The 23,573-nt window shown below is 47.0% G+C and overlaps 2 protein-coding genes, 1 long non-coding RNA gene and 3 other non-coding genes across 6 annotated transcripts in view; 5 read left to right on the plus strand and 1 right to left on the minus strand.

The window, feature by feature from the left end:
* CLMP (CXADR like membrane protein) overlaps positions 1-15,800 on the plus strand; it is a 40,220-nt gene extending 24,420 nt beyond the window's left edge. The window contains exons 2-7 of the mRNA XM_015298172.4: positions 7,587-7,744; positions 8,437-8,638; positions 9,413-9,580; positions 9,909-10,031; positions 11,614-11,755; positions 12,898-15,800. Coding sequence (XP_015153658.1) covers positions 7,587-7,744; positions 8,437-8,638; positions 9,413-9,580; positions 9,909-10,031; positions 11,614-11,755; positions 12,898-13,192 — 1,088 coding nt within the window. The 3' untranslated portion in view covers positions 13,193-15,800. The remainder of the gene's footprint in view (positions 1-7,586; positions 7,745-8,436; positions 8,639-9,412; positions 9,581-9,908; positions 10,032-11,613; positions 11,756-12,897) is intronic.
* On the minus strand, positions 12,671-17,860 carry LOC124417388. Its single transcript, XR_006932102.1, has 2 exons — positions 13,650-17,860; positions 12,671-13,204 (listed from the first exon to the last, which is right to left on the minus strand). It is a non-coding gene; the product is annotated as an uncharacterized LOC124417388 (long non-coding RNA).
* Positions 17,861-18,212: 352 nt separating this feature from the next.
* Positions 18,213-23,340, plus strand: HSPA8 (heat shock 70kDa protein 8). Its single transcript, NM_205003.3, has 9 exons — positions 18,213-18,280; positions 19,025-19,234; positions 19,686-19,891; positions 19,989-20,141; positions 20,246-20,801; positions 21,119-21,321; positions 21,633-21,831; positions 22,166-22,398; positions 22,863-23,340. The coding sequence occupies exons 2-9, from the start codon at positions 19,030-19,032 to the stop codon at positions 23,046-23,048; spliced, it is 1,941 nt and encodes a 646-aa protein (NP_990334.2). The 5' UTR covers positions 18,213-18,280; positions 19,025-19,029; the 3' UTR covers positions 23,049-23,340.
* On the plus strand, positions 20,958-21,048 carry LOC112530276. Its single transcript, XR_003071793.1, has one exon. It is a non-coding gene; the product is annotated as a small nucleolar RNA SNORD14 (small nucleolar RNA).
* On the plus strand, positions 21,454-21,550 carry LOC112530278. The gene has a single exon (XR_003071795.1). It is a non-coding gene; the product is annotated as a small nucleolar RNA SNORD14 (small nucleolar RNA).
* On the plus strand, positions 22,488-22,584 carry LOC112530277. Its single transcript, XR_003071794.2, has one exon. It is a non-coding gene; the product is annotated as a small nucleolar RNA SNORD14 (small nucleolar RNA).
* Positions 23,341-23,573: the final 233 nt, after the last annotated feature.

The raw sequence follows: 23,573 nt of genomic DNA on the forward strand, positions 1-23,573 counted from the left end.
CTTTTTTTTCTTACTAAAGTACGTGCAAGGATGAGGCTCGAGAGCTTTTCCAACCTCCAGCAGGTCAAGAACATCTTAATTAATCCTCACTGCTGCTGGATTGTTGAGAGACAGAGGCTGCAGACTGCTAAGTAGAGAGTATCTGTAACCCTAACCCTCCTAGAGTTATTGTTCTTGTTCCTGGCGCTACGCTCAGCCTGAAAGATTGCACCTCGTGTTCATCCCAGGAGTGCTGCAGACTTCAACATCTTTCACAAGACTTATGGGGATGATGGGGAGGAGCTGCTGCTGCTGTTCATTTTCCGCCCTAGGCTAGGCTGTGGCTGAGTGTTTGAGATTGAGTGAGTATGAGAATATGAAAAGTGACAGAGTGCTAATACATTAGGCATTCATTCTGTATCATATTAGTAGCGCTTGTAGTGGATAAGTGAGATGTCATACCATGTTATGTGCAATTATGGGTGCAGAACTGAGCATCTCGCTGAAATAATGTGGATGTGCTGAACAGAGACTGAGGCCTGCATCTTAAAACCACACCCAACTTTGAAAATGCCTAAAAGTCAGAAAAAGCAGAAAGTTTCTGAGTACGTCCTGGTTTTCTTAGTACCTTTCTTGGTATGCCTAAGAAGTTGAAGTTCTGTGACAAAGCAGCAACAAAGCAGAATCAGTTCCATGCTTTCTGGTTCCCCTGTTAACTTTGAAGCTAAGGTGGGGAAGAAGAACACTTACTACCACAAGGGTTTTTTCAGTAATCTCTTTCAACCTCTTTTCCTCTTTCTCTTGTGTTCAGAGTTCTCAGCTGTTGCAACCAATTCCTTCATTTGAACGTCCATCAACACCATCCGAGAGGTGATGTCCTCTTGCTTTCTTCAACACAAAGTCTTGTAAAGTGTGCAAAGCAGCCCAGAGGTACTTGCAGAGAAAAGGAGTATCAGTCATCCTCAGGTGCTTCAGCCCTCCTGAGGGATCTGTGTTGTGTGGACGAGCTCTGTGCAGATCTAATCCACACAGCTGGAAATCACCAGCTGCATCTCTGAAAAGCTTAGCTGAGCTGTGTAAACAGAAGACACCTCGACCATTTTACTGGTAGAATGCCTGGACTGAAGGCTGAGGGACTTCACACGTTGCTCTGCACAAACACTCTGTGAAGCATTAAATAGGAAGATGCAGTTCTGATGTCTTGTTTGCTGTTCTATGTGGTCTCTGGGGATATAAACCCAGAACTGCCTACTTGCACTTTATTTTAAAATGCAACAAGAGAAAGGACAGCCACAGTACATACATAGCTGCTGGCTGTCTCTGGAGATCCTTAGATAATTGAATGCTTCAATGTTTTTCCAATATTCCAGAGTTTCTGCAGGCTTTGGACTCAGTTGTGTGTTGGTATGGAAGGCAAACTTCCTGCTGGCTTTTCCAGGGACAACTTTACGTCTTGCTTCTAGGAATGTGCAAGTCAGATCCTTAGTATGTATGTGGCCGTTAGTACTGTGGGATTAGTCTTTCATCTGAACCTAATGGAGGAACCACGAGCTCTCCCCAGGAATGTTGCATCCTTGCTGCTAGAGCCACTTGGGAGACCCAGAATTGCACCTCATTCCTGCCTTGGGGCAGTGAGATATGCTGTGCTTGGAGCACTGGCGTGCACACCATGTGCTGGTAATGGCTATCCCAGAGTTTTCCTCCTCATCGCAGATCAGGGACTGACTGGCTGCTCCCATACACGGGAAGAATGGCCAACAGGGGCCTAAGCCCCTGCAGCTGTCAGAGTTTCTTTAGGTAAGGGTCTGTGTGCCACCTGCCGAGTTCTTGCCCCTCTTGCACTTCTTGCTCTGTCCTTGCAAACCTCTAACAGTCAGAGGCTCTGCTTTGTGAAATGCTGCTGCTTTCTCTTCTCTGCAGCGGTTTCAATTCCAAAGGCTTCACGTCACCATTTGGAAACTCGGCAGCATGCCGGACTGCTCTTTGCTTTCTGCTTAACAGCCTCCTCCAGCCTCAGCCCGAGCACATGTGGTTCCAATTACAGGGGACCTCTGCAATGCGATGAGGATAGGCCGACCTCTCCGCTTCTGACACAGCCAGCCTGTCCCTGAGGGAGCTGACTGTGAGCTCACATTTTTCTTGCTCGAGACGCTTGTGCTTCACAACTGAATTCCTGAAATCAAAGGGAGGCGGAGGGGAGCGGGCTGCAGGCGGCGTGCTGGGGGGCAGCCCCTGGTCACTTGGAGCACGCGAGCTCTCGGGAGAAGGAGACCTCTGGCCTTTATGTCTCTGCCAGCCAAGGAATACAGAAAGCAGATGTCCCAGAGCACAGCCCTGGCTGAGTTAATTATCCTTAGGAGACTTGCAGCCGCCCCCAGCTTTTTCCTCCCTTGCCCAAAGAATGTAAAATAGCTGTCTGCAAGAAAACACCATTTTATGTTTATTCTGGCCTAAAATGCTGTCGGTGCAACTAGCTGTTAGGGCTAGCACAGGCTGATGGTGGACATGGGGTGTCAACCTTGTGGGTTCTCCTTATAGCTCAGGCACAACCCAGTGTGGCTATTTGGTGGCTCAGTTATCTGCAGCAGAAACTGCAGGAGGTTTGGAAGGGGAGATGAGATGCAGGACTTGATGTGCAGGTCTGTCCTATCACTGTAATTACTGAGGGGGAAAGAAATGATCAGTTTCACAGCGGAGAAAAACTGTAGTGTTAGTGTCTGTAGTGTCATTGATACTTAAATGATTAGAGCTTCAAAATCACTCAGGTGTGAGACTTTTACTCCAGATACAATTCCATGGTCAAAAAAGCAGCCAGCCTCCTATTTAAGCATGTAAGACTCAAAACCTGTTACAGAATGCTCCAGTTGCATTCCCTAGTGCTCTCACAAGCAGTGGATGGAGTGAGAGCTGGCTCTGGCTTTTCCATGGAGCAGCTTAGTAAATGTGTTCCTCCAAGGCAGCAGTGAGATGGAACTCCAACAGATGGGAAGTCTTAAATTCCTGGCATGAAGGAGTGGCTCAAAGTTGCAACACTGCAGACCGAGCTGTGCTTTTGTGTTTAACTCTTAAATGTTGTTCTTGTATGTATCTAGACAGATACTCTGTCTTCAAACCCATGAGTGGGATCATTGAATCACCACGGTTGGAAAAGACCTCCAAGATCATCCAGTCCAACCATCCACCTACCACCCATACTTCCCAACTAAACCACATCCCTCAGTATAACATCTAAGACACGCATGTTTAGCACAGATGTGCAGGATTATTCGGCTACAGAAACGTTATCTGCCTGGACAATTCTGTAGACACACCTGGTAGGGATGGACTAACTTCACGCTGTTTGAGCAGAAATGTGGACTTTGAGAAGAATGTGTTACTCAGAATACTGCAAATCATTCTTTTTAGAGGATCCCAAGGAGGACTCAACAGATCAGACTATAAAAGCATTGGCTATGTTTGAAATTATTTGTCTTCAGCAAATTGTTCTTCCTTCAGAAGTATGCACTGTGCAGGAGCACCAGTGGCCATTCACTGCTCCTGCTGCATTTTCTTGCAGGAAACACTGTGATGTTAATGAACAAAAGCAAAGGGAGCACCCATTGCAGGTGGACTAGAAGTTGCCCAGCCAGTACTACACAGTGCTTGCATGACAGCCTTCCAGACTCATGTTTCCAAAACAAAGTCAGGTTAGGTGACTGTCCTGGAATGACCCACCGTGAAGTGTTTTTACTTTTAAGGTTTGCATTTAGTAAAGCCCTTTTAAAACCTGGCTTAACTTAAGCAAGTGTTTACATCCCACCTCACCAACTTGAGCCTAAGGAACGGGAGTAGAAACGCAACCTATAATTTTCCTCTGACTCAAGACATCATGTGCTAGAAGTAGACCAAGGATTCCTGCAGCTTGAGGGTTTCTTTGGAAAAGCTACAGTCACCAACTCAAGTTTGTCCTATTTGATAAAAAAAAGCCAAAAGAAATATAAAAAGAAGGGGGAAAAAAAAGTGTTAAGTTTAGCTGAAAAAACATGCTTCACCATAGAAGCCCCAGCAGCAAGGACCCATTTTTAACACTGGGTGATCTCGGTGCAGGCGTGGTTGGGGCCAGGTTTGCAGAATGTCACTGTGCATTTCTTGTATCACAGTTCTCTGGAGCTTTCATGGGCGCTTCATTCTAAGCATAGCAGTTAGGTGATAAAGCATGGACTTCTACTTTTGAAAGTAACACCTATATTGAGCATTGCTCCCTAATTCATCTGCCTTCTGAAGCTAATGAAAGATTTAACTCTGGAAGCTTTTTAGCTTTTAGCACATGAACTCGCCCACAAATAATTTCAGCAAAACACGTATTTTCCATCTGATCCTGCGTGTCTGTTTCTGTGCCTGACATCTATATATATTTGATATTAGCAGATGCACGCACATTTTTGTGGCTATATGCATATACTTGTTAATGGATGGCCATGAAAATGAGCCTAGGTTTCCTGATAGCATGCATGATCACGTTCAGCACGAAAACACATCTTTGTGTGATCATAATTTGGTGAGGTTTGCCAGCCCCCGGTTGCACTGAGCTTGGTACTTGCATTGCACTAGAGCCCACCTTTATCATAGAATCATAGAATGGTCTGGGTTGAAAAGGACCACAGTGATCATCTCATTTCAACCCCCCTCCTATGTGCAGGGTTACCAACCACCAGACCAGGCTGCCCAGAGCCACATCCGGCCTGGCCTTGAATGAATGTGTATTCATTTTTACCTTAGGTATGCTTGCTTTGGCGTTGTTAACAACGCTTGTTGCTCTGGAGGGTGCTGGGTGACTGAGCTATTGTCTTCTGAACAATGGTGCACTGCTGAAGCATCCTGATGCTACAGGGGATTGCAGTGTGCCAGCAGACTGACACTGCAGCCAGGCTGTTTGAGGCCCACCAGGCAGTGCTTTGTGGTACTGCTGCTCTGCAAAAACAAACTGACCTCCCCCTGGAGCTGTGCAACGTGTCTGAGTAAGGCCTGAGTAAAGCTGAAGCAATTCCTGAATTACTGTTCGTGGCACAGAGTCCCACACAGGATGTGGAAGGGGAAGAGGTTTTTTGGGTGAGAACTGTGGAGCCTGCATACGCATTGCCTTATTGAGCAAGACAGTGGGTCTGACTTTTGGGAAAACCATCCGTTGTCTGTGCTGCATCCGTGGTCTGAGTGCAGGGCGGCTGTGGGTGTGCTCTGTCCTCGTGTGGCCCTGGAGCTCTGAGAGGGGCTGCTCTCATTTCTGCTCCAGCTCTGCTTGCTGCAGTAATACCCCACTCTAAATGCTGTGAAGGTCTGCTCACTTCCAGTTCTCTTCAGATGTTGCACTTGGCATTTCCATAACTGGTACCCTGCATTAAGTACTTCCAGCAAGCCGTACTTCAAGCTTCCTTTTGACTTTGCACAGATATAGAACTTGCATTTCTTTTAGAGTCTGTGGGCTTAGAAAACCGTAAGGACTAAAGGGACAAGTTTTTTGAATAGCAATGTCAGCTATGTCATGGAAAAGCAGGCGAGCCCTGTGCCTGGTGGGCACTTCTTGCTGGGGCTCCATTTGAATCTCTGAGCACGTTAGCTGGGGGCAACAAGAACAGAACGAGATGTGAGCTCTCCTGAAAACAGTCTGTCCAAGCCAATTTGCTTATTGCTATTACACTCTATCAAAGTACAACTTATGATCCTGACCTAGGCATCAAATGCAAAGCTATGTTTTAAAATCCAGAATACCTTGTGAGGTGCACACAAAGCCTCAGAGCCCTGCTGGCACAGCCTTTGAAGCCGCTGCAAATGTTATGTGAATGCTCGTGATTGTGGCACTTTAATTAAACTTATTGATCAGTCATCTACTGAGTGTCAGCATGTTAATGAAGGTGGCCGGCAGCAGTGTGGCTGCAAGAGAAAGCAGGCATTTCCCTTAGCAGACGGTATAATTGTATTTGGCAGATGGAGCTTTGAGCCCAGTGAACCCAGTGATAAACTGGATTAATCTTCCCTTTAAAGAAGGCAACTAATGTGGCTGAAAAGGAGCTTTCATAGCCATCAATTCATGCAGAGATGTGTGTAGAGGAGGAGGGTTTAATCCTTTGCAAGACTCTTCTTGTCTTCTCTTCCTAGGCGTTTTTATACTCGTGCACACGTGTAGAAGCTGATGCCTTCTGTACAAGCACTTAACAAGTATTGATTCAGTATCAGGAGCTTGGGATGTGACAACCGAGAGGCAAATCTGAGAATGGGAGCAGGAGAGAGGAGTATTTTTAGACCAGTGCTAGTCCTGAGGAAACAGAAAAAGCCGACGCAGTGTCTCTTTGGATGTCATTTTTGCTGCTTTTTGTGCTTAAAAGTAAACGCAACGTTCAAAACCCACTGTTTGAATCCAAGTGCAGGAGCAGGCTGTGCAACTGCAGCTGTTGCCACTAATCTCACTATGTAATCATGGCACTGTGCATTCAAATACACACGTGGAGTATCGTCCAAGTGCGGCCAGCTCGGTTTTAATCAGTTTCATGTTAATTGGTCTAAGAACTGGGAGATTTCATGTGCTTCCTTCCATGAGAAAAAGTACATATGGGGGCTTTCTTCCTGCACAGCAAAATGTAACACCCAAATGCACTCGGAAGATTCAAGCACAGAACACCAAAGGCATTCATGCCACAGAAATCCACATGGAGTCTCAATTGGAAAACGTTTCTTTTGGTTTTGCAGCAGATTTGAGGGTCCCTGACCTGAACACCCCAATTCTTCTGTTCCTATTTTCTCTTTGGGCCACTTTTAATCGGGCTTGAGCTTACCAAAGCCCACTGATTATCAAAACTGGGAGATGTGCAAAGCCAAGAATCGGCCTTTGCTTCGCTCTGGTTTGAGCAGGAACGCGATACGGGAAAAGGATTGAAGCAGCGCTGCTGCAACGCGGTGCCGTTCCGGGTGCGCCATCTCCTGGCTCTGGATTCGGGCCTTTGGCTGTGGTTGGGCTGTCACACTTAGCAACGTGTGAAGGACTCGGCTTCCCTCTAGTGGTTCTCCTTGGCGATTTCTTTTTCTTCTCTCCCTTTTTGACCGTTTCTGGGAGTTTTTGTTGTTATTTCGATGTTGCCATTGAAAGACGCTTCGCTATTCTGCTTAATGTCCTTGTTCCCAGGCTTGGTACCTTGTTCCCAGTGCTAGGGAAGAGACTCTAAGCATCACCAGGCTGAGACAGGGATAAAGCTATGGACTGGGAGAGTCTTCCAGACTGAAATGCCACTTCTGAATTAAGGGGGTAAAATGAGGGCAAAAACAAGGAGGTAATCTGAAACTCTGAGTGCAGTGGGGATGGAGATGCATAGATGAGCAAAACAGTTGTGTGACTTCGGTACTGACAGCTCTGGAGTGCAAAGCCATCTGTTCTTCGTGCTTCAATATTGGTGTGAAATGAACTCCTTGTGTATGTATGAGCGTCTCCTTGAATCAGCTGCAATCTGTGCAGGAAGCCAAGCTGTTGGGTTTTCTTTGATGCCACGAAGCAAATGAGGAAGCATGCAGCGATATCTAAGCTGTGAGCACAGAGATGGATCCCTACTCTCAGCCTCTGACCACCAGCATTTCTCTTTCAGCTTCCTGTTCTGTCTGGCTGGCTGAGGCTCAGACAGAATTTAAAAGAGTGGCCGAAGAAAACGTGACTTTGCCTTGTCACCACCGCCTGGGCCTCCTGGAGCAAGGCAGCCTGGACATCGAGTGGCTGCTGCACACGTCTGAATCGGTGCAGAAAGCGGTAGGTTCAACCGTGACCTGCTGGGAAAACAGCCCAACAGCCCTATTGCTGTGTTGGCATCAACAGCAGCCATTGGTTTAATGAGACGTCTGTGAACTCCTTTGCAATTTATACGGAGGAAGTAAGCAGAACACCTAGCTGATGTGTTTGAAGTGTGTGAACGTTAATTGACATTCACTTATCCTGTATTGAGGAGGTAGTGATGCAACTGTGTTTTCCTTAAATCAATGGTATTACTTAATCAGTTGTCTCCAGATAAACCTCAGAAGTGCCCTTCAGGCTTTCAGAAATTCTATTTCATAGGCATGGGCTTTGAAATCCTGGGGGTGGGGGGAAAGTACAGTCATAAAATACTTATAAAATCGGATCTGCAGTAACTTGCATCAGCTGGAATGATTGCTTTGCTGCTCTAGTAGAACCCAGCTACGATCAGTGGTTACTTGTGGCATCAGGTGATGCCTATATTGATGCTGGTACAAATGCTCAAATACGAACCTCTAGTGCAAATATTGTTCACGTATCAGCCTCAGATTTGAAATCCAGGTTTACTTTTCCACCTTGCTCTGGGCTTCCTGCGTGACCCCAAGTAAGGCGCTTAGCTATGCAGGACCTTATCCTGCAGCTTCTGGAAAGACTTTGTTTTGTTGTTCCGTACAAAAGTAAAATTACAACTGTCCATCTCTGCTCCTCAGGTGATCACCTACTCTGGAGGCCACGTTTATGATGACCTGAATGAAGAACAGAAGGGCCGTGTTTCATTCACCTCCAACTTCCGTGCTGGAGATGCATCCCTGCAGATCATCTCCCTGCAGTCCAGTGATGCAGGGAAGTACATATGTAAGGTGAAGAATGCTGGGCAGTACGAATGGGCTCACATCACCCTGAAGGTTGTTGGTAAGATCATTTTATTGTTCTTTCAAAGTCATATATAGATATATAGATATCCAGGCACATTTCCTATAGAGAGATTTATTACATTAGGGTACAAATACACAGACATCTCTTGATCAGGTTTCATTAAGTCTGTATCTGCCTTTGCATTTTTTTTGGCTAAGGACAGAAAACAGGAAGAGCTCAGAGAACTACTATGTGTTAAGCGTACCCACTTGCAACATCTCCTTTCTAAACTGTCCTATGATCTCATCATGCAAACTAGAGTGATATCCTAGCAACCATCACCCTGTCCAGAACTCTTGCTGAGGACTCTGAGTTTGTGTCCCTGGAGCCCAAACTGATCCAAGTCAGTGAAGGTGATGGATAAGCCACTGGGGTTAGCATTTCTCTTCCCTGATTTCAGTTTATTGCTTGGCATTTGGCACCTACACTATCACTCCATGGAAGTCCTGCTGTGACCTACCAGATCCTGTGGGGAGAAGGAAGAAATGGAGAAGCAGGGGGAGGGAAAGGATTTCAGGGAAAGGATATCCTCTAAATCATGCCTAGAGGAAGAATGCTTTGATACAGCTCCATTGGCACAAGTATCCATGAAGCAGACTGACTCAAAACAGAATGTGTTCTTTCTACTTCTGACATTACAAAGTGGTACAAGGTTGCAGTAAAGTCCGCTAACAAACGTCACTAGTGTAAATAATAATCATCTTAAAAAAGGGTTTTCCACCAAGAAAGTAATCTGCTGTGTGTACACGACCTGTGTTCTGTTCTCTACAGAGAAACCCTCCAAGCCCAAGTGCTGGCTGGAAGGAGAGCTGTCAGAAGGGAAAGACCTGTCCCTGCAGTGCCGTTCTTCCTCTGGCACTGCGCCCATCTCCTACCGGTGGCAGCGCATAAACGAGGAAGATGAGAAAGCTGAACATCTCCCACCTACATCGAGAGTCAGTAAGTCACTTCCTCTTAGAGCTCTCCATGTGCCGAAAGCCAGATAACCACCCACAGGCACACTGTGTGTCCGCTTTGTAACTGCGTGCTGGCAGCGAGAGCAGTGCTTTACCAGAACTTGGCTACAGCAGGATGCTGTACTGTGCTCCACCCTGAGCAAGGAAGTCCACAAGGTCTCATGTTTTGCAAAAGATTGACAGATGGTCCTTCCTGAGTTATCGCTGATCTTGAACTGATTTGATCTGCAAGTTCAGAGCTCGTTTTTACGTTCCATCCATCCATTCTTAGTCTTCTTTGATTAAACTGAGTATTGTTTCTCCTGTTTCAGACATTTCTAATCCGGGTCAAGTCTTACTGAAGAACCTCACTCAGATGAGTACAGGGTTGTACCAATGTATGGCCACCAATGAGGCCGGACAAGAGAGCTGTGTTGTTCGGGTGACAGTGCAGCGTGAGTATTGCACATAACTGATATCCTCACCTCTGTGTGAGCAATGCAAGTCCTCAGCTGACCCACTTCACTGGCTGAACCCTGTGCCACACCTTTGCCCTTTTGTACTCCAGTTACATGGAACAGTCCTCGCTTGCTCAGCAGTATTCCACATAGCTTGGAGTGGTAAATACATTGCTTGAGCTCAAATGTTTTGGTCTGTTAGAAATACTGATTTTGAGAATGACCAACAGAGTAACAGGGGAGAAAAAGAAAACAAACAGGTGAGATGGTTTGCCAAGCATCCAGCTGCTGCTTAGCTCAGGCTGGAAGGATTCTATGATTCTGTGACTGCATGAGATTATTGCTCAGTATAAAATCTCTGTGGATAGTCCGTCATTGAAGTTCCAAATTCCTTGTTGCATTTGAGACAGCAAGCTATTTCCAGGCAGCCCAGAAAGGCTGACCGACAGGAAGCAATGTGCAAAGGGAAAGAGCAACTTTGGGCACAGCTTGGTTTTAATCCAGATTCAATACATTTGGCCCAAACAGTAGAGAATAAAATCGATATCCATGTGATTGATCACATCAAAGGTGTGTACCTATCTACCTATTACGTCTTTGCATATGCGTGCTAGGAAATGGGCGGAGCTGAGCACCGGCATTGACAGCAAATCCAAACAAACAATGCAGTTTGGAAGGCTTTTGTGTGTAGATCTCAGGGGAGATAAGAGGAAGCCTGAATTGCTGAAATAAAGGACTGCTGACAGAGATCTCTTCTATGGAGATTCCATAGCTTTGGAATGTGTCTGCCAAGCCTGAAGTAGTGGCGTTATGGTCACATAGCAAGGAAAACCTGCTCCCCTCAGGCATCTCAAGTGTCCCGGCAGCTTTTATGTCAATTGAACTGAACTGGTTTAAAACCTCATTTTGATTTGCTAAAGCCTCCACGGAGACAAGCCCTAAGGAAACAACTCACAGCCAAACCCAACCTAACCACTCTTATCAAAAGGTTTCATGCAAGTTCAGCCAAGGGCTCAGACACACTGGGAAGTGTTGTTTCATTAACTTCCCTGTTTTGCATGAAAAATGCCTTGTATTGGCACAGCACAGTTTTCCCTTCTCCTGTCCTCTTTGTCCTCTGGTCACTTTTTTTCCCCCAAATTGAATAATTCATTCTGTAAGCAGACAGCGAACATTTCAGGATTCGTACCTCATGGGGAAATATCTGCAGTTCACTCTCTTGCCTTTAGAAAATTGTTTGGTACTTTTCCTTGAGCGTGGGTTGTGCTGTCTGCCTCTATTACGCTTTTTGTGGTTCTGGGCTCTTACATAAGGATTTCTCCTCCCCATCTCAGTTCTGACTCACAGCTGAAAGCATAGCTCCTGTGATCCCACCCTTCTAGAAGTGAATACTTATCTCAGCATTGCCTCATGTTTAGAAACAATATTTAAGATAAATCGGCTCAACTGCATTGAGACACTTAAGTAGTCTAACTTCTGACTTACAAATGGTGATATAATCTGTAGTGTGAAATAGAATGTGTCTATTTGGCCACTACTGAGAGTTTACCTGTTAATCTGTTTATTGTCCGGACAACAGATGCCCAAAATATTGGCATGATTGCTGGAGCAGTTTGTGGGGTTGTGGTGGGACTCTGCCTCCTGTTCCTGGTGGTGAGGCTGACAATAAGAAGGAAAGAAAAGAAGAGGTATGAGGAAGAGGAGGCCCCGAATGAAATCAGGTAACACCTTTCCCTTAATCCCCTCCTGTCTTTCAGTTTCCTGTACACCCAGCATGCTCCAAATTGACATCTCTTTTCACTCCAGGTTTAAGTAACCCAGGCATTGGTTTCTTAAAACATCATTCTATAGAGCTTTTACAGTCTTCCTGAAACGTCACTGACAAGTTTCACAACTGTGAAGACTTCTGTTGGGAATGCTCTGAGGTTCTCAGGGACTTTCCTGAGTCTTCTGAGCAGCTGTGCTGCTGGACTCAGCTCAGGGTGAGAAACCCCCTGAGCCTCTGTGTGCAGAGCTGAGAAGCCTCACCCCTGATCAGGCGTCCCAAGAATGCTGACGCGTGTTCTTCGAACTCATCTGTCCCATGTGTGTGAGCTCTGCCACTCACTCCTCTTGGTCTTCAGCCAATTGAGCTCAGGGAGCAAAGTTATGGGAAAATATATATATATATATTTCCAGGAATGAGATTTAGCTGCTCCTGTCCCTGAAGAACCCCCTCACCTCATTTCACCCTACTTCTGCCTGCCCCACCTATGGTTAAGCAGGCATCTTTATAATCCATTCAGCAGCTGATTACTCTGCTGGTGGCCAGGTTGCTGGTATGGCCAGCAAGAAGGCAGTGTCTGCTCATTGCTTCCCTTACATTTCTTGTTCTCTCTGCTTTCAAACCTTGCATGCCTTTTTATTCTCATCTGAGCCTCTTCTGTCATCTTTTCACACCTCTCCTCTCTCTCTGGGCTCAGTTACTGTGCTATTTTCACTACTCACATTTTTTAAACCAGTAGAGCAGGTCTCTGCTAGTCTTGTATAATTAATTTGTCATTATGAATAAAGATAACAGAGCAGACAGTTCTGTCTGAACTGTTTGCACTGACACCGGGCATTTGTTCCACAGACCTCAAATCCACACACAAAAAGCCAGTTGTGCACGCATGTATTCTAAGTCCATTTGGCCAATAGCTCTGCAGAGCTACAGCAAATTCAGTCTACGAAGTTATGTTGCACAGAGTTCAGGAAACCCACTGCCTTGCTCAAACTTCTGGACAAATGTGCCTTGGCGACTTCAGCAAGCAATCACTGCAGCAGCAATTCAGGGTAGTAAAATGTGTAATTGTTTGTGTTCTCGTGGTATGTTTGATTGCAGAGAAGACGCAGAGGCACCCAAAGCCCATCTTGTCAAGCCCAGCTCCTCATCCTCTGGTTCCAGGAGCTCACGCTCGGGTTCCTCCTCAACCAGGTCGACAGCCAACAGTGCCTCTCGCAGCCAGCGGACTTTGTCAACCGAAGCTACTCCCCATCTGACTCCCCCACAGTACAGCCAGAGGGAGATGGGAGGGAAGGAAACAGAGCCAAAGAAAGTCGACTACGCCAACCTGATGAAGATGGGAGCCACGCTGGTCATGGTGCCTGCCCAGAGCCGAGCGTTCCAGACCGTGTGACTGCTCCGACTCCTGCCATGCAGAAACACGCCACGTACCACCAGCCACATAGGAATTGTTAGATTAGCTAGTTACCTCCCTGGTCAGCTTAATTTTAGTCACCTGTGACAATTCACACCGCAAGAAGCCCTCCCACTCAACTCTTTCCCAGCACTTGAGGTTCTGAGATGGATTTTTGTTGTTGTTGTTGTTCAAAGAAAGATAAAATTGAGGGGAAAAGGGAGCCTTCTTTTTTAAAGTACCTTTTTAGAAAATGGAATACTGAGCATTTTAAAACTACAGCTGAGAACAATGTCAGCTGAGCGCTGTACGAGTGAAATGAAGCCAAACCTCAGGATTTTTTAAAGGGATCAACAGAGACAGAAAGACATCTAACACTCCAGTGAGGTTTAGGGGGGAAGGGGAAAGTCTCTTGTACTGTTTCTGGAGAAGTTTCTAGAAGAATGCATAGTCTTACCTGAAGATTTTGAAGCAATCTGTCTGCTGAGGGTGCTCTGGTGGTCAACCTTGAATGGACCTGACACATGCTTGCCTTTTTTCTGCATTCAGCCTTCTAGGGAAATACTTCTGGAGGCTGCAATTAAAGCAGATGGGAAAGGTCAAGAGAGACAGCACAAAAGCATGTGTCTGAACTAACCCTTGTACTAAAGAGGAAGGAGCCTACATGTCAAGGAAGCAGAGATACTTCAATTGCTAGGATAAGATTTATGGTGCATACAGAGATATGCGGCCAGGAGCCTGACTGCTTGTATGGACAGCACTGAAAAGCTGCAGTAACTTCACCTGAGTTGCGTCTGTGTCACATGAGCCTTAGTGAGAAGAGAATTGGATGCTGAAGCCAAAATGAAGGCATACCTCAAAAACTGAGGGCTGCTAACCAACCAAAAAGCCTGCAGGAAGGACTTGGAAGATGTGTTTGCTACAGCCAGGTTGTGAATTCACCAGTTTGGGGTGAACCATACAGAAACCTTGGAGAGCTCTTCCCAAAAGTGAATGAACAGCATTCCTGGATTGACCTTCACACATCCAGGTAAGACTGAAGATGGAGTGAAAGAACACGTCATGAGGAAAATACACCAGGGACAGGGAAACTGTAAGTGCAGTGCTAAGGGAAGGAAGGTGTACCGCCAGACACCAGCCTGTAGGCCACGTGCTATTCTCAAGGCTTAAACCTTAGCAGGACTCTTAAAAGAATGCAGGAATGATGAAAACACTTTCTGTGATTGTTTGCCAGAATAGACATTTTCAAGGGATACAGTCTTACACTTCAGTTTGAAGGCCAATGAGAAATGATGGGAAATAGGGACAGGCTTCCTGTGGGGGCAGGTGGTCCCAGAACTGTCTGTACTTTCCTCTGAAGGACTCGACTCTGACCACTGCTACACAGAAGACACTGAGCTTGTAGGTTCTAAATCCCTTTCTGAGACCCATCATTCCATTTATTTGAGATCTCAGAAGGTCTGATTGAAACGAGGCCATGTTTGGGCCACTTCCCTATGAGAAATAGTTTCCAAATTTGCCCTATGCTATCTGAGAACTTCTCTTCCTAAAGCAATCACCATCCTCATCACCTGTACCGTTTGCTCTCTGCACTGCAGTCAGCACGACCCACCCTCAGAAGGCCAAAATACTGTTTGTTGTGAGGGGGGGCCTTGAGCCACCAACTGATAGAAGGGAATCGGCTGTTTGATAAGCTTTTTGCTTTCACCAGTACTGGATACTGGGTCATCTTGCCTAGGCACCATTTCAGAGCCACGCTCCTGGGTCAGCTGTGCTCTGCTGGGTTTGGTTGGAGGCAGCAGCTGCTCAGTGTCTGCGACTCCTCTTTTTGTAGGCCCTGAAGGCATAGGCACTGCTAGTAAGTTCTTCCAAAGCATTCCAGGTGTAGGACCTGTGAAGTTTGTGGCTTTTTAAGTTCCCTGACTGTGATGTCACCTCAACAGATTTGCTGTGACACCTATTCTATGCAGAGTAAACCAGGAGCGAATTTCTCAGCAAAGCAAACACCCCAAGCAACCAGTACCTCATTAACACAAAATGAGGATAACAGTCCAAACAGTAGAGCTGGTTACGGCCTAAGTACCTAATACTGGAGGTTAGTTTGAGTCACAGGCCAGGCCTGCAATTAGCAAAGGGTGCTGTGCTCCATTGTAGCCTGGGGGCTGCTTGGTGCCAGCAAGCAGAATTCCCCCCCAAGCCTGTGCCCAACAGCCTCTTCCCTGGAGAAGGAGTTCATTTAAGAGGTATCTCATTCCCAAAGGGACATTTTCTGGGCTCCAGAAAATCAGAAGTTGCACAAGGGAAACAAATGAACCATAAGCCAAACTTGATTGTGTAAAATAGTGTGTTTAAAGCATTTACTGTCATATACCAGTTATTACTAGTGTGATTAAATGCATACAATGTTATGTAGCTTTCTTATGTCTAAGCAGCTAAACTGAGCTTACATCTCTTCTACCTGCTATAATTGGTGTACTTGTACTGTGTCTGAACAACTCAGAGGAAAGCAAATATTTATTATTGATTCCTTTGAATCAATGATTTCATATTTTTTTTGGTTGTTTTGTAAATAAATGTGCTGCAGCTGAAGTGCTACAGCTCAACTAAACCCATATCCACGCTCCATCTTCTGTGCTAAGATAAACTGCATGCTGTCAAGTTGAATCCAAGGAAAAAAAAGATAGGGGTAAAAATAGTATTTTGAAGCTAACGAGGACTATGTGTATATTTGTGTAAAAACTGCAGGAAAGCTGCAGGTTTTTTTTCCTGGAGATTTTTTCAGGCTAGATTATGCAACATGGTATGAATTGTGTGAAATCTTGGGTGTGTTGTTGGGGTGAAGTGAATTTGGACTTCCACTCAACTACTTTACCTGAGATGTTATGGCTGCAGACATAGGTGCTGCAGGCTAATGTGGTAAACGCTGCCAGTGCAGACACAGCACTGATAAACATCTCCCAGCTCTCCTACTCCCACATACACCAGCTTGCTGCTGAAGCACCCTGTGCCTTGCAGCTCCATCTCCGGAGCTGTGCATGAAATGGCGACGAAACCTTGAACAACCAAGAGCGGGGTTCAGACGGCTGAGATTTTGGCTGCAGATAAACACTTCCAACCAGCTAACAGGAATCTCCAGTCACAGGGATGTGGGTGGAACTCAGGCTAACTCAGTATGGCTCTGGTTCATTTCTCTTGCGGTGGTTTCAGCCTTCTTTCCCCCGTGGGCGTTTTGCAAAGAGATCACACAACATCAGCAGTCTTCTCTACAGAAATCTGGGAGTAGAGGTTGCAACATAATTAGGCAGTATTTACACCATCATGACAGCAGTGGTCTCATAGGTGTGTCCTTCTGCCTGTCCCTGATTGATGGGGAACGGCCACGCTGCTGCTCGCTCCTGAATTGATGACATCCCAAATCCTGATGAGGCGGTACGGTTGGAAGAGGAGTTGTGCAATTGCCTCTTTTTGTTCACTATCAGGAATCTGGGGGTTATTTTTAACCAGGATCAGTTTGTACCACTGCACGGGGGGGGGAGGGGGAAGGGAAGGGCCGCATTAGAAATGCATCGCTTTCAAACTTCAGGGTGTGCAGATCTGAAGTAAAAACTGCCGTTATCACCAATGGGGAGCGAGCTTCTGATAGTCCTCAAGTCCTCGCTCTGCTCACTTCTCTTGAGCCGCAACGCACCAAACTGGCTTCAGAAAGTAACGCTGGGATTCATCACTTGGGGCGGGGAGGGAGGGATAGCATCGTCCAGACTGCCGGGCCTTCGTTTTTCCACTGTACTGTAAATGGGTTATTTCAGCCAAGTGTGTTAACAGCCTTTAATTTCTAACGCAGTGACTCATTGGCCGGAGCTCTCCTCCCTGCACTGACTCACTGCCGCTCCGGGCTGCCTTCCCCTGCCGTGCACCCATTGTGCAAAGCACGACTGCATATCGGAATGCCGTTGTTTAATTCCCAAGTGCCAGCAGGACTATTCTTAGGTCCTACTCACGGTCTGCTCGTGCTTCACAAAGAAGGAAAAAGCACACAGCTGCCCATGCAGCCCCTGCGAGCAGCCAGCGCTGGGTGTGAGCCGGCAGAGCACGGAGCTGAGCCGCACTCTGCACTGGGTGGAGCGGCCGTTGCATTCCAGCCCTGCTCAGCACGGGGAGGGCGGTTCGTGCCCCTTATCTTTACAAGCACGGGGCGCTGCTCCCTTTCCGAGGTCTCCCCGCCTTTGTGTTCCTAAATCCATCCCCACCTACGAGCTGACAGCACAGCCGCGGTGCTGCGCTCCCTCCCTCCCCTTTCCTGCAGGATCTCAGGGTGCGCTCCGTGCATTTGCAGCTGGCGGGCTCACTGCGTTCACACAGAATAAAGCCGGGAAACGGTGACGCCGCTCCCAGGCACGGCACTGCCGCAGGGTTGAGGCTGCTATCCCCCAAACCCGCCTTCTATGCTCGGAGGCAGCGACCGCCCCCCCACCGCCTGTCGCCGCCATTTTGCCTTCCCCTCCATCTGCAGCAAGCCGCGCGCCCTGCAAACGAGCTGCCGGCCCTGCGATCCCATTGGACACCCGCACAGCAACGCCCCTGCCTTCGCGCGCAAAACATGCAGGCGATCTAGCGGCGCTTTGCAGCCATTGGCTGTCAACTTGCTCCCCCGCGCGCTCGCTCTGCCCCCTCCCTCTCCACCAGCCCACACTAGGCGGTGTCGTCATCCGCATGCGGCCGGTAAAAGGCTCTCATTGGCTCCCGCCCTCAGGAAGCTCCGCCTTCTTCCGTTGCGGGCGGGGGGCGAGTCGAGAGGTTTAGGGGGGGCGAAGGGGAAAGCGCATGAAGGTTCGAGAATACCGGCCGGCCGGCAGCCACACCCCCTTTCCGCTACGTCACTGACGGTGCGTGTTCCGGTAGCCTACCATTGGCTGGAAGGGCTGTGGAAGGAGCGAGCGGATTGGCTGGAGCCGAGAGAAGGGGCGGGCGCTTCTGGAAGGTTCTGAAGGGATATATAAAGGCGCCGGGGCGGGAGCGGACCGCTCTCATTCAGCAGCACTCTACCAGCAGCATTCTTTGTGCGCGTCTGCCGCTGCCCGCGCCGCTCAGGTATTGGGGCCTGCTGTGAGGGGAGGCGGGCAGCCCAGGAAACACATGGATGGAGACTGGGGGGGGAGGAAAGGGAGAGGGATTTGGGGGAGCTGAGGGGTTTGGGGAGCTGAGAGGGGAGAGCTATTACCGCACTATTAGCTGATTTCAGGAGCTGTTGGGGACTAACGGTTCTCCACAATTCTGTTCACCCGGCTCTTAGCTTTTCCCCGTTGCAAGTAGCGGTGGCTGCTCTCCGCTCCACTGCTTTCTGCGTTCCTGAGTCAGATGAGGAAACGGCAGGCGACCAGAGAGCTGTGGGGGGGAGGGTGGGCGGCGGTGGGGGGAGGTATGTGGGGGCTGCAGTCTCGTAGAGGTATGGGGTGGGGGGCCGTCCGTGCACTTTGTGCCGCTTAGAGGGAGCCTGGGGCTCTGCCAGGCCCCGCGGCTGCCAAGCTCAGCCCACGAGAGGCGGCGGGTCCGTTGCCCCGCGGCCAAGATGGCCGCTGCGACCACGTGACTGCGGCGGGGCATGCTGGGAAATGGAGTCCATGGCCACGTGCGCTGAGCCGCATGGCGCCCGCGCGGAGCCGGGGGCTGGCTGCGTTGGGCCTGTGCGCTAGAGAGCGGCTAGCGGCGAAGCGGGGCATAGCAGCGAGATATGCATCCCTTTCTTTGTCTGAGGGACTCTAAGTTGGTAGTTTATTACGGTGAAAGCAACGAACAACTGAATTTATGCTTCGATTTTCACTTTTTTTTTTCCAGACAAGATGTCAAAGGGACCAGCTGTTGGTATCGATCTTGGAACCACCTATTCCTGTGTTGGTGTGTTCCAACATGGGAAGGTGGAAATCATTGCCAATGACCAGGGTAACAGGACCACGCCAAGCTACGTCGCTTTCACAGATACAGAGAGGTTGATTGGCGATGCTGCCAAGAACCAAGTTGCAATGAATCCCACCAACACAGTCTTCGGTAAGAAGGCTGCAGGGCTTGCTTAATTGGTCTGTGCAGGGAATTAAGATTGTGACAGCAGGTGGTAGCTGTGTCTGTGCTTCCTGAACTGTAGTTGGATCAGTGCTTTCCTTACAAAGTGAAAGCGCAGTATTTTTTTCTCAAAACCGAGCTAATAGCCAAGTTTATCCTGACTATTTGATACCACGTGCTTTTTTCACCAGACTGCTTTTGGCACTGTTCAGTGACTTGGCTCCTCAAATATTGGTTGTCAGTTCTTTGTTTGCAGTGAGTAAATACTGATAAAAGTACACGCATTTCCAGAAGATGAGATTTCAATGCTTACATTGAGGTTTTAGCAATTTGGTAACTTCAGATGAAACAACGTTACAGGCTTTTGTACAGTATTTTTAGAAGAAATGTTTCTATGTTGTGCATAGTACAATTTTACATAATGAATTATTTTTTCCAGATGCAAAACGGTTGATTGGGCGTAGATTTGATGATTCTGTTGTCCAGTCTGATATGAAGCATTGGCCTTTCACTGTGGTGAATGATGCTGGCAGGCCAAAAGTCCAGGTGGAATACAAAGGAGAGACAAAGAGCTTCTACCCAGAAGAAATTTCTTCCATGGTCCTAACGAAAATGAAGGAAATTGCAGAAGCATATCTTGGGAAGGTATGGCCTGGATCTTCAGCCAAGTGTAATAAATAGCTGTAGGCCATTAACTTCTCAGATATGCACAACTCATTGCTTTTCCTTCTTGTTTTTACAGACTGTAACTAATGCTGTAGTCACTGTACCAGCCTATTTTAACGACTCCCAGCGACAGGCCACAAAAGATGCTGGAACCATTGCAGGGCTCAATGTACTGCGAATTATCAATGAGCCAACAGCTGCTGCTATAGCCTACGGTCTGGATAAGAAGGTATGCTACAGAGTGACCACTGTCTCATGTGGCACTAGTAAATCTATCAAGTTAATCTTTTCAAATTGAACTGTTTTATGGAAATCAACGTTTTTTTTTTCCAGGTTGGTGCTGAAAGGAACGTTCTTATTTTTGACCTTGGAGGTGGCACCTTTGATGTGTCAATTCTGACTATTGAAGATGGCATCTTTGAGGTGAAATCCACTGCAGGTGACACTCATTTGGGTGGAGAAGATTTTGACAACCGCATGGTCAACCACTTCATTGCTGAATTCAAGCGCAAGCACAAGAAAGACATCAGTGAGAACAAGAGAGCAGTTCGTCGCCTTCGTACTGCATGTGAACGTGCAAAGCGTACCCTGTCATCAAGCACACAAGCCAGTATTGAAATCGATTCTCTCTATGAGGGTATTGACTTCTACACATCGATCACCAGAGCTCGCTTCGAAGAGCTGAATGCTGACCTGTTCCGTGGCACCCTGGATCCTGTGGAGAAGGCCCTGCGGGATGCCAAGCTAGACAAGTCACAGATCCATGACATTGTGCTGGTTGGGGGGTCTACCCGCATCCCAAAGATTCAGAAACTGCTGCAAGACTTCTTCAACGGCAAAGAGTTGAACAAGAGCATCAATCCTGATGAAGCTGTGGCTTATGGTGCAGGTAATTACAGCTGACAAAATGTGTTCTCTATACTAAAATGGGGTGGGTTTCTTGGCTAGCACAATGCTGTCTAAACTGGTTTCAAAGCACTACCAGTGCAGGGATGGTTTTTCCCACCTGGGTTGGTACTGCTTCTCAAAGCAATGAAACTTGGACTTGCAATGATGAATCAGATTCCAAAGCCATTCGTAGTTTCCACCAGAAGTCTACTAATGATGGCCAAAACCTTCCTTGGATGTCTGAGCGAGCTGTGGGGCTAGTTGTAGCATGTGGTCCATCTGGTACAAGGTTCTTAATGTTCTGTTTTTTTTCCACAGCTGTTCAAGCTGCAATTCTGTCTGGGGACAAGTCTGAGAACGTCCAAGATCTGCTCCTGTTGGATGTGACTCCTCTGTCTCTGGGTATTGAGACTGCTGGAGGTGTCATGACAGTCTTGATCAAGCGCAATACCACCATTCCCACCAAGCAGACTCAGACGTTCACTACTTACTCTGACAACCAGCCTGGTGTGCTGATTCAGGTAGGTGTGCAGCACTCAGATGATCTGACAGGCCATTTCACATAACACATTGTCCAGTCTGCCAGTGATTGATACCTGATGTATATCTGCAGGAGACCTTCTTGCACTTAGTAACAACTAATGAATATCTGGTTGCAATGATGAAAGTGATTCCTGTGCCATTCGTAGTTTCCACCAGAAGTCGAAAGACGAGTGTTGGTCCAAGTACCTTCCTTGGATGTCTGAGCGACCAAGGCACTTTGGTCTAATAGTAGTCCATCATAACTGTACATAGTCTAGGCTCATGCATTTGTTTCCTGCTCTTACTGTAGGTATATGAAGGAGAACGTGCTATGACTAAGGACAACAACTTGCTGGGCAAGTTTGAGCTGACTGGTATTCCCCCTGCTCCCAGAGGTGTACCTCAGATTGAAGTAACCTTCGATATTGATGCCAATGGCATCCTGAATGTGTCTGCTGTGGATAAGAGCACTGGCAAGGAGAACAAGATCACGATAACAAACGACAAAGGTAAGTACCATGTGGTTCTGAGAGTGGAAAACCTGGCAAGGTCCCTTCAAGAAACTGAAGTGTCCAACTTGGTTGTGTAGTTTTACCAAGGTTGGGTAATCATATATGTTCTCTGATTACAGATATGTGCCTTGGCTTTTAGTGATGTTATCATTGAACTTACCAAAGCCTATGAAGTAATTTGAGATAAAGGCACTTGATAATCATTAGTCATGCATTCATATCCAAGTTAATTTAGATAAATGTACAATTCTGCGTAAATAGCAGGTTGCTAATGCTCCACTGAAAATAGTTGACCAGGAAGTTGCAACATGAAATGTTCTGTGTTCTGTAGGCCGGCTTAGCAAGGAAGACATTGAGCGGATGGTTCAGGAAGCAGAGAAATACAAGGCAGAAGATGAGAAGCAGCGTGATAAAGTGTCTTCTAAGAACTCCCTGGAGTCTTATGCATTCAACATGAAAGCTACTGTTGAAGATGAGAAGCTCCAGGGCAAGATTTCTGATGAGGACAAGCAGAAAATCCTGGACAAATGCAATGAAATCATCAACTGGCTGGACAAGAATCAGGTATGGTGTACTCTCTGTTTGGTCAGTGAAAGTTTCCAGCATTTTTTTTCAAAATTGAAAGCTAGCACAGATGGAGGGGTTGCTACTGGTTGCAGTGATGAAAGTGATTCCTGTGCCATTCGTAGTTTCCACCAGAAGTCGGAAGACGAGTGTTGGTCCAAGTACCTTCCTTGGATGTCTGAGCGACCACAGTTAGCAAGCACAGAGCTTTCTCCTCTCCTAATTGGGCCTAGTGAACCAAAGAGTGTAATCTTGTATAGTTGCTTGATGGGTAGGCTGGCTTTATTAGACAAAGTACAACTATTTTTCATCCTAGTCAAGTACAGGTCAAGCTCTATGTTGGGTGGCCTTGTTTCTGAGGCTGTGTGAGCTAAAATAAGCCCATCTAGTGCCAGTTAATAATGTTGATGCTGTGTCTGTCCACTTGTGGCAACAGCGAATTCTAAGCTCTCTGTTTCTTTCAGACTGCTGAGAAGGAAGAGTTTGAGCACCAGCAGAAAGAGCTGGAGAAGGTGTGCAACCCCATCATCACCAAGCTGTACCAGAGCGCAGGTGGGATGCCTGGAGGAATGCCTGGGGGCTTCCCTGGTGGTGGAGCTCCTCCCTCTGGTGGAGCTTCTTCTGGACCAACCATTGAGGAGGTGGATTAAAGATGCTGGGAAATGCATTCCACTAGCAGTTAGTGTTGGAGGACCCCTGCCTGGGGGTTAGATTGAAGGACCCAAACCTGTAGGCACATCTGGGTATATTGCCAGATTAAAACTCCATAACTGAGCTGCTGTAAAAAAATAAATAAATAAATAAATAAAATTAATTTTCTGGGCATTTTAGATACTTGAACATGTGCACAGGAGGGGAGGTGAATACCATTGCACTTTACAGTACTGTAAACAAGTGGAAATGCAATTCATGTCTTAAAGAATAAAAACTATTTAATGGGCATCACAATGTTTCTCTGGATTCTTTGTACATGAAGACTGAGGGGTCAAAACACTGCATAAAATAGTATTCTTCAGGTCATTTTGTGATAGCTGAGCAATAGTCTCTTCTGGCACCAACAGCAAAGGCCAAACATAAGCAGCCAGTCAGCTTTCTGAAGAAACTGCTTTCTGGTTGTATTGTAAACTGAATTATAGGTTGCACCTCTCTGATAATTATTGGAGTTGGTGATTTGC

The sequence above is a fragment of the Gallus gallus genome, chromosome 24, assembly GCF_016699485.2.
Source record: "Gallus gallus isolate bGalGal1 chromosome 24, bGalGal1.mat.broiler.GRCg7b, whole genome shotgun sequence".
Classification (NCBI taxonomy): domain Eukaryota; kingdom Metazoa; phylum Chordata; class Aves; order Galliformes; family Phasianidae; genus Gallus; species Gallus gallus.

Coding starts and splice junctions, on each gene's coding strand:
- HSPA8 (NM_205003.3), top strand. CDS start 19,030: ATGTCAAAGGGACCAGCTGTTGGTATCGATCTTGGAACCACCTATTCC. Junction 20,142..20,245: donor CCTACGGTCTGGATAAGAAG/GTATGCTACAGA, acceptor TTTTTTTTCCAG/GTTGGTGCTGAAAGGAACGT. Junction 21,322..21,632: donor AGCCTGGTGTGCTGATTCAG/GTAGGTGTGCAG, acceptor CTCTTACTGTAG/GTATATGAAGGAGAACGTGC.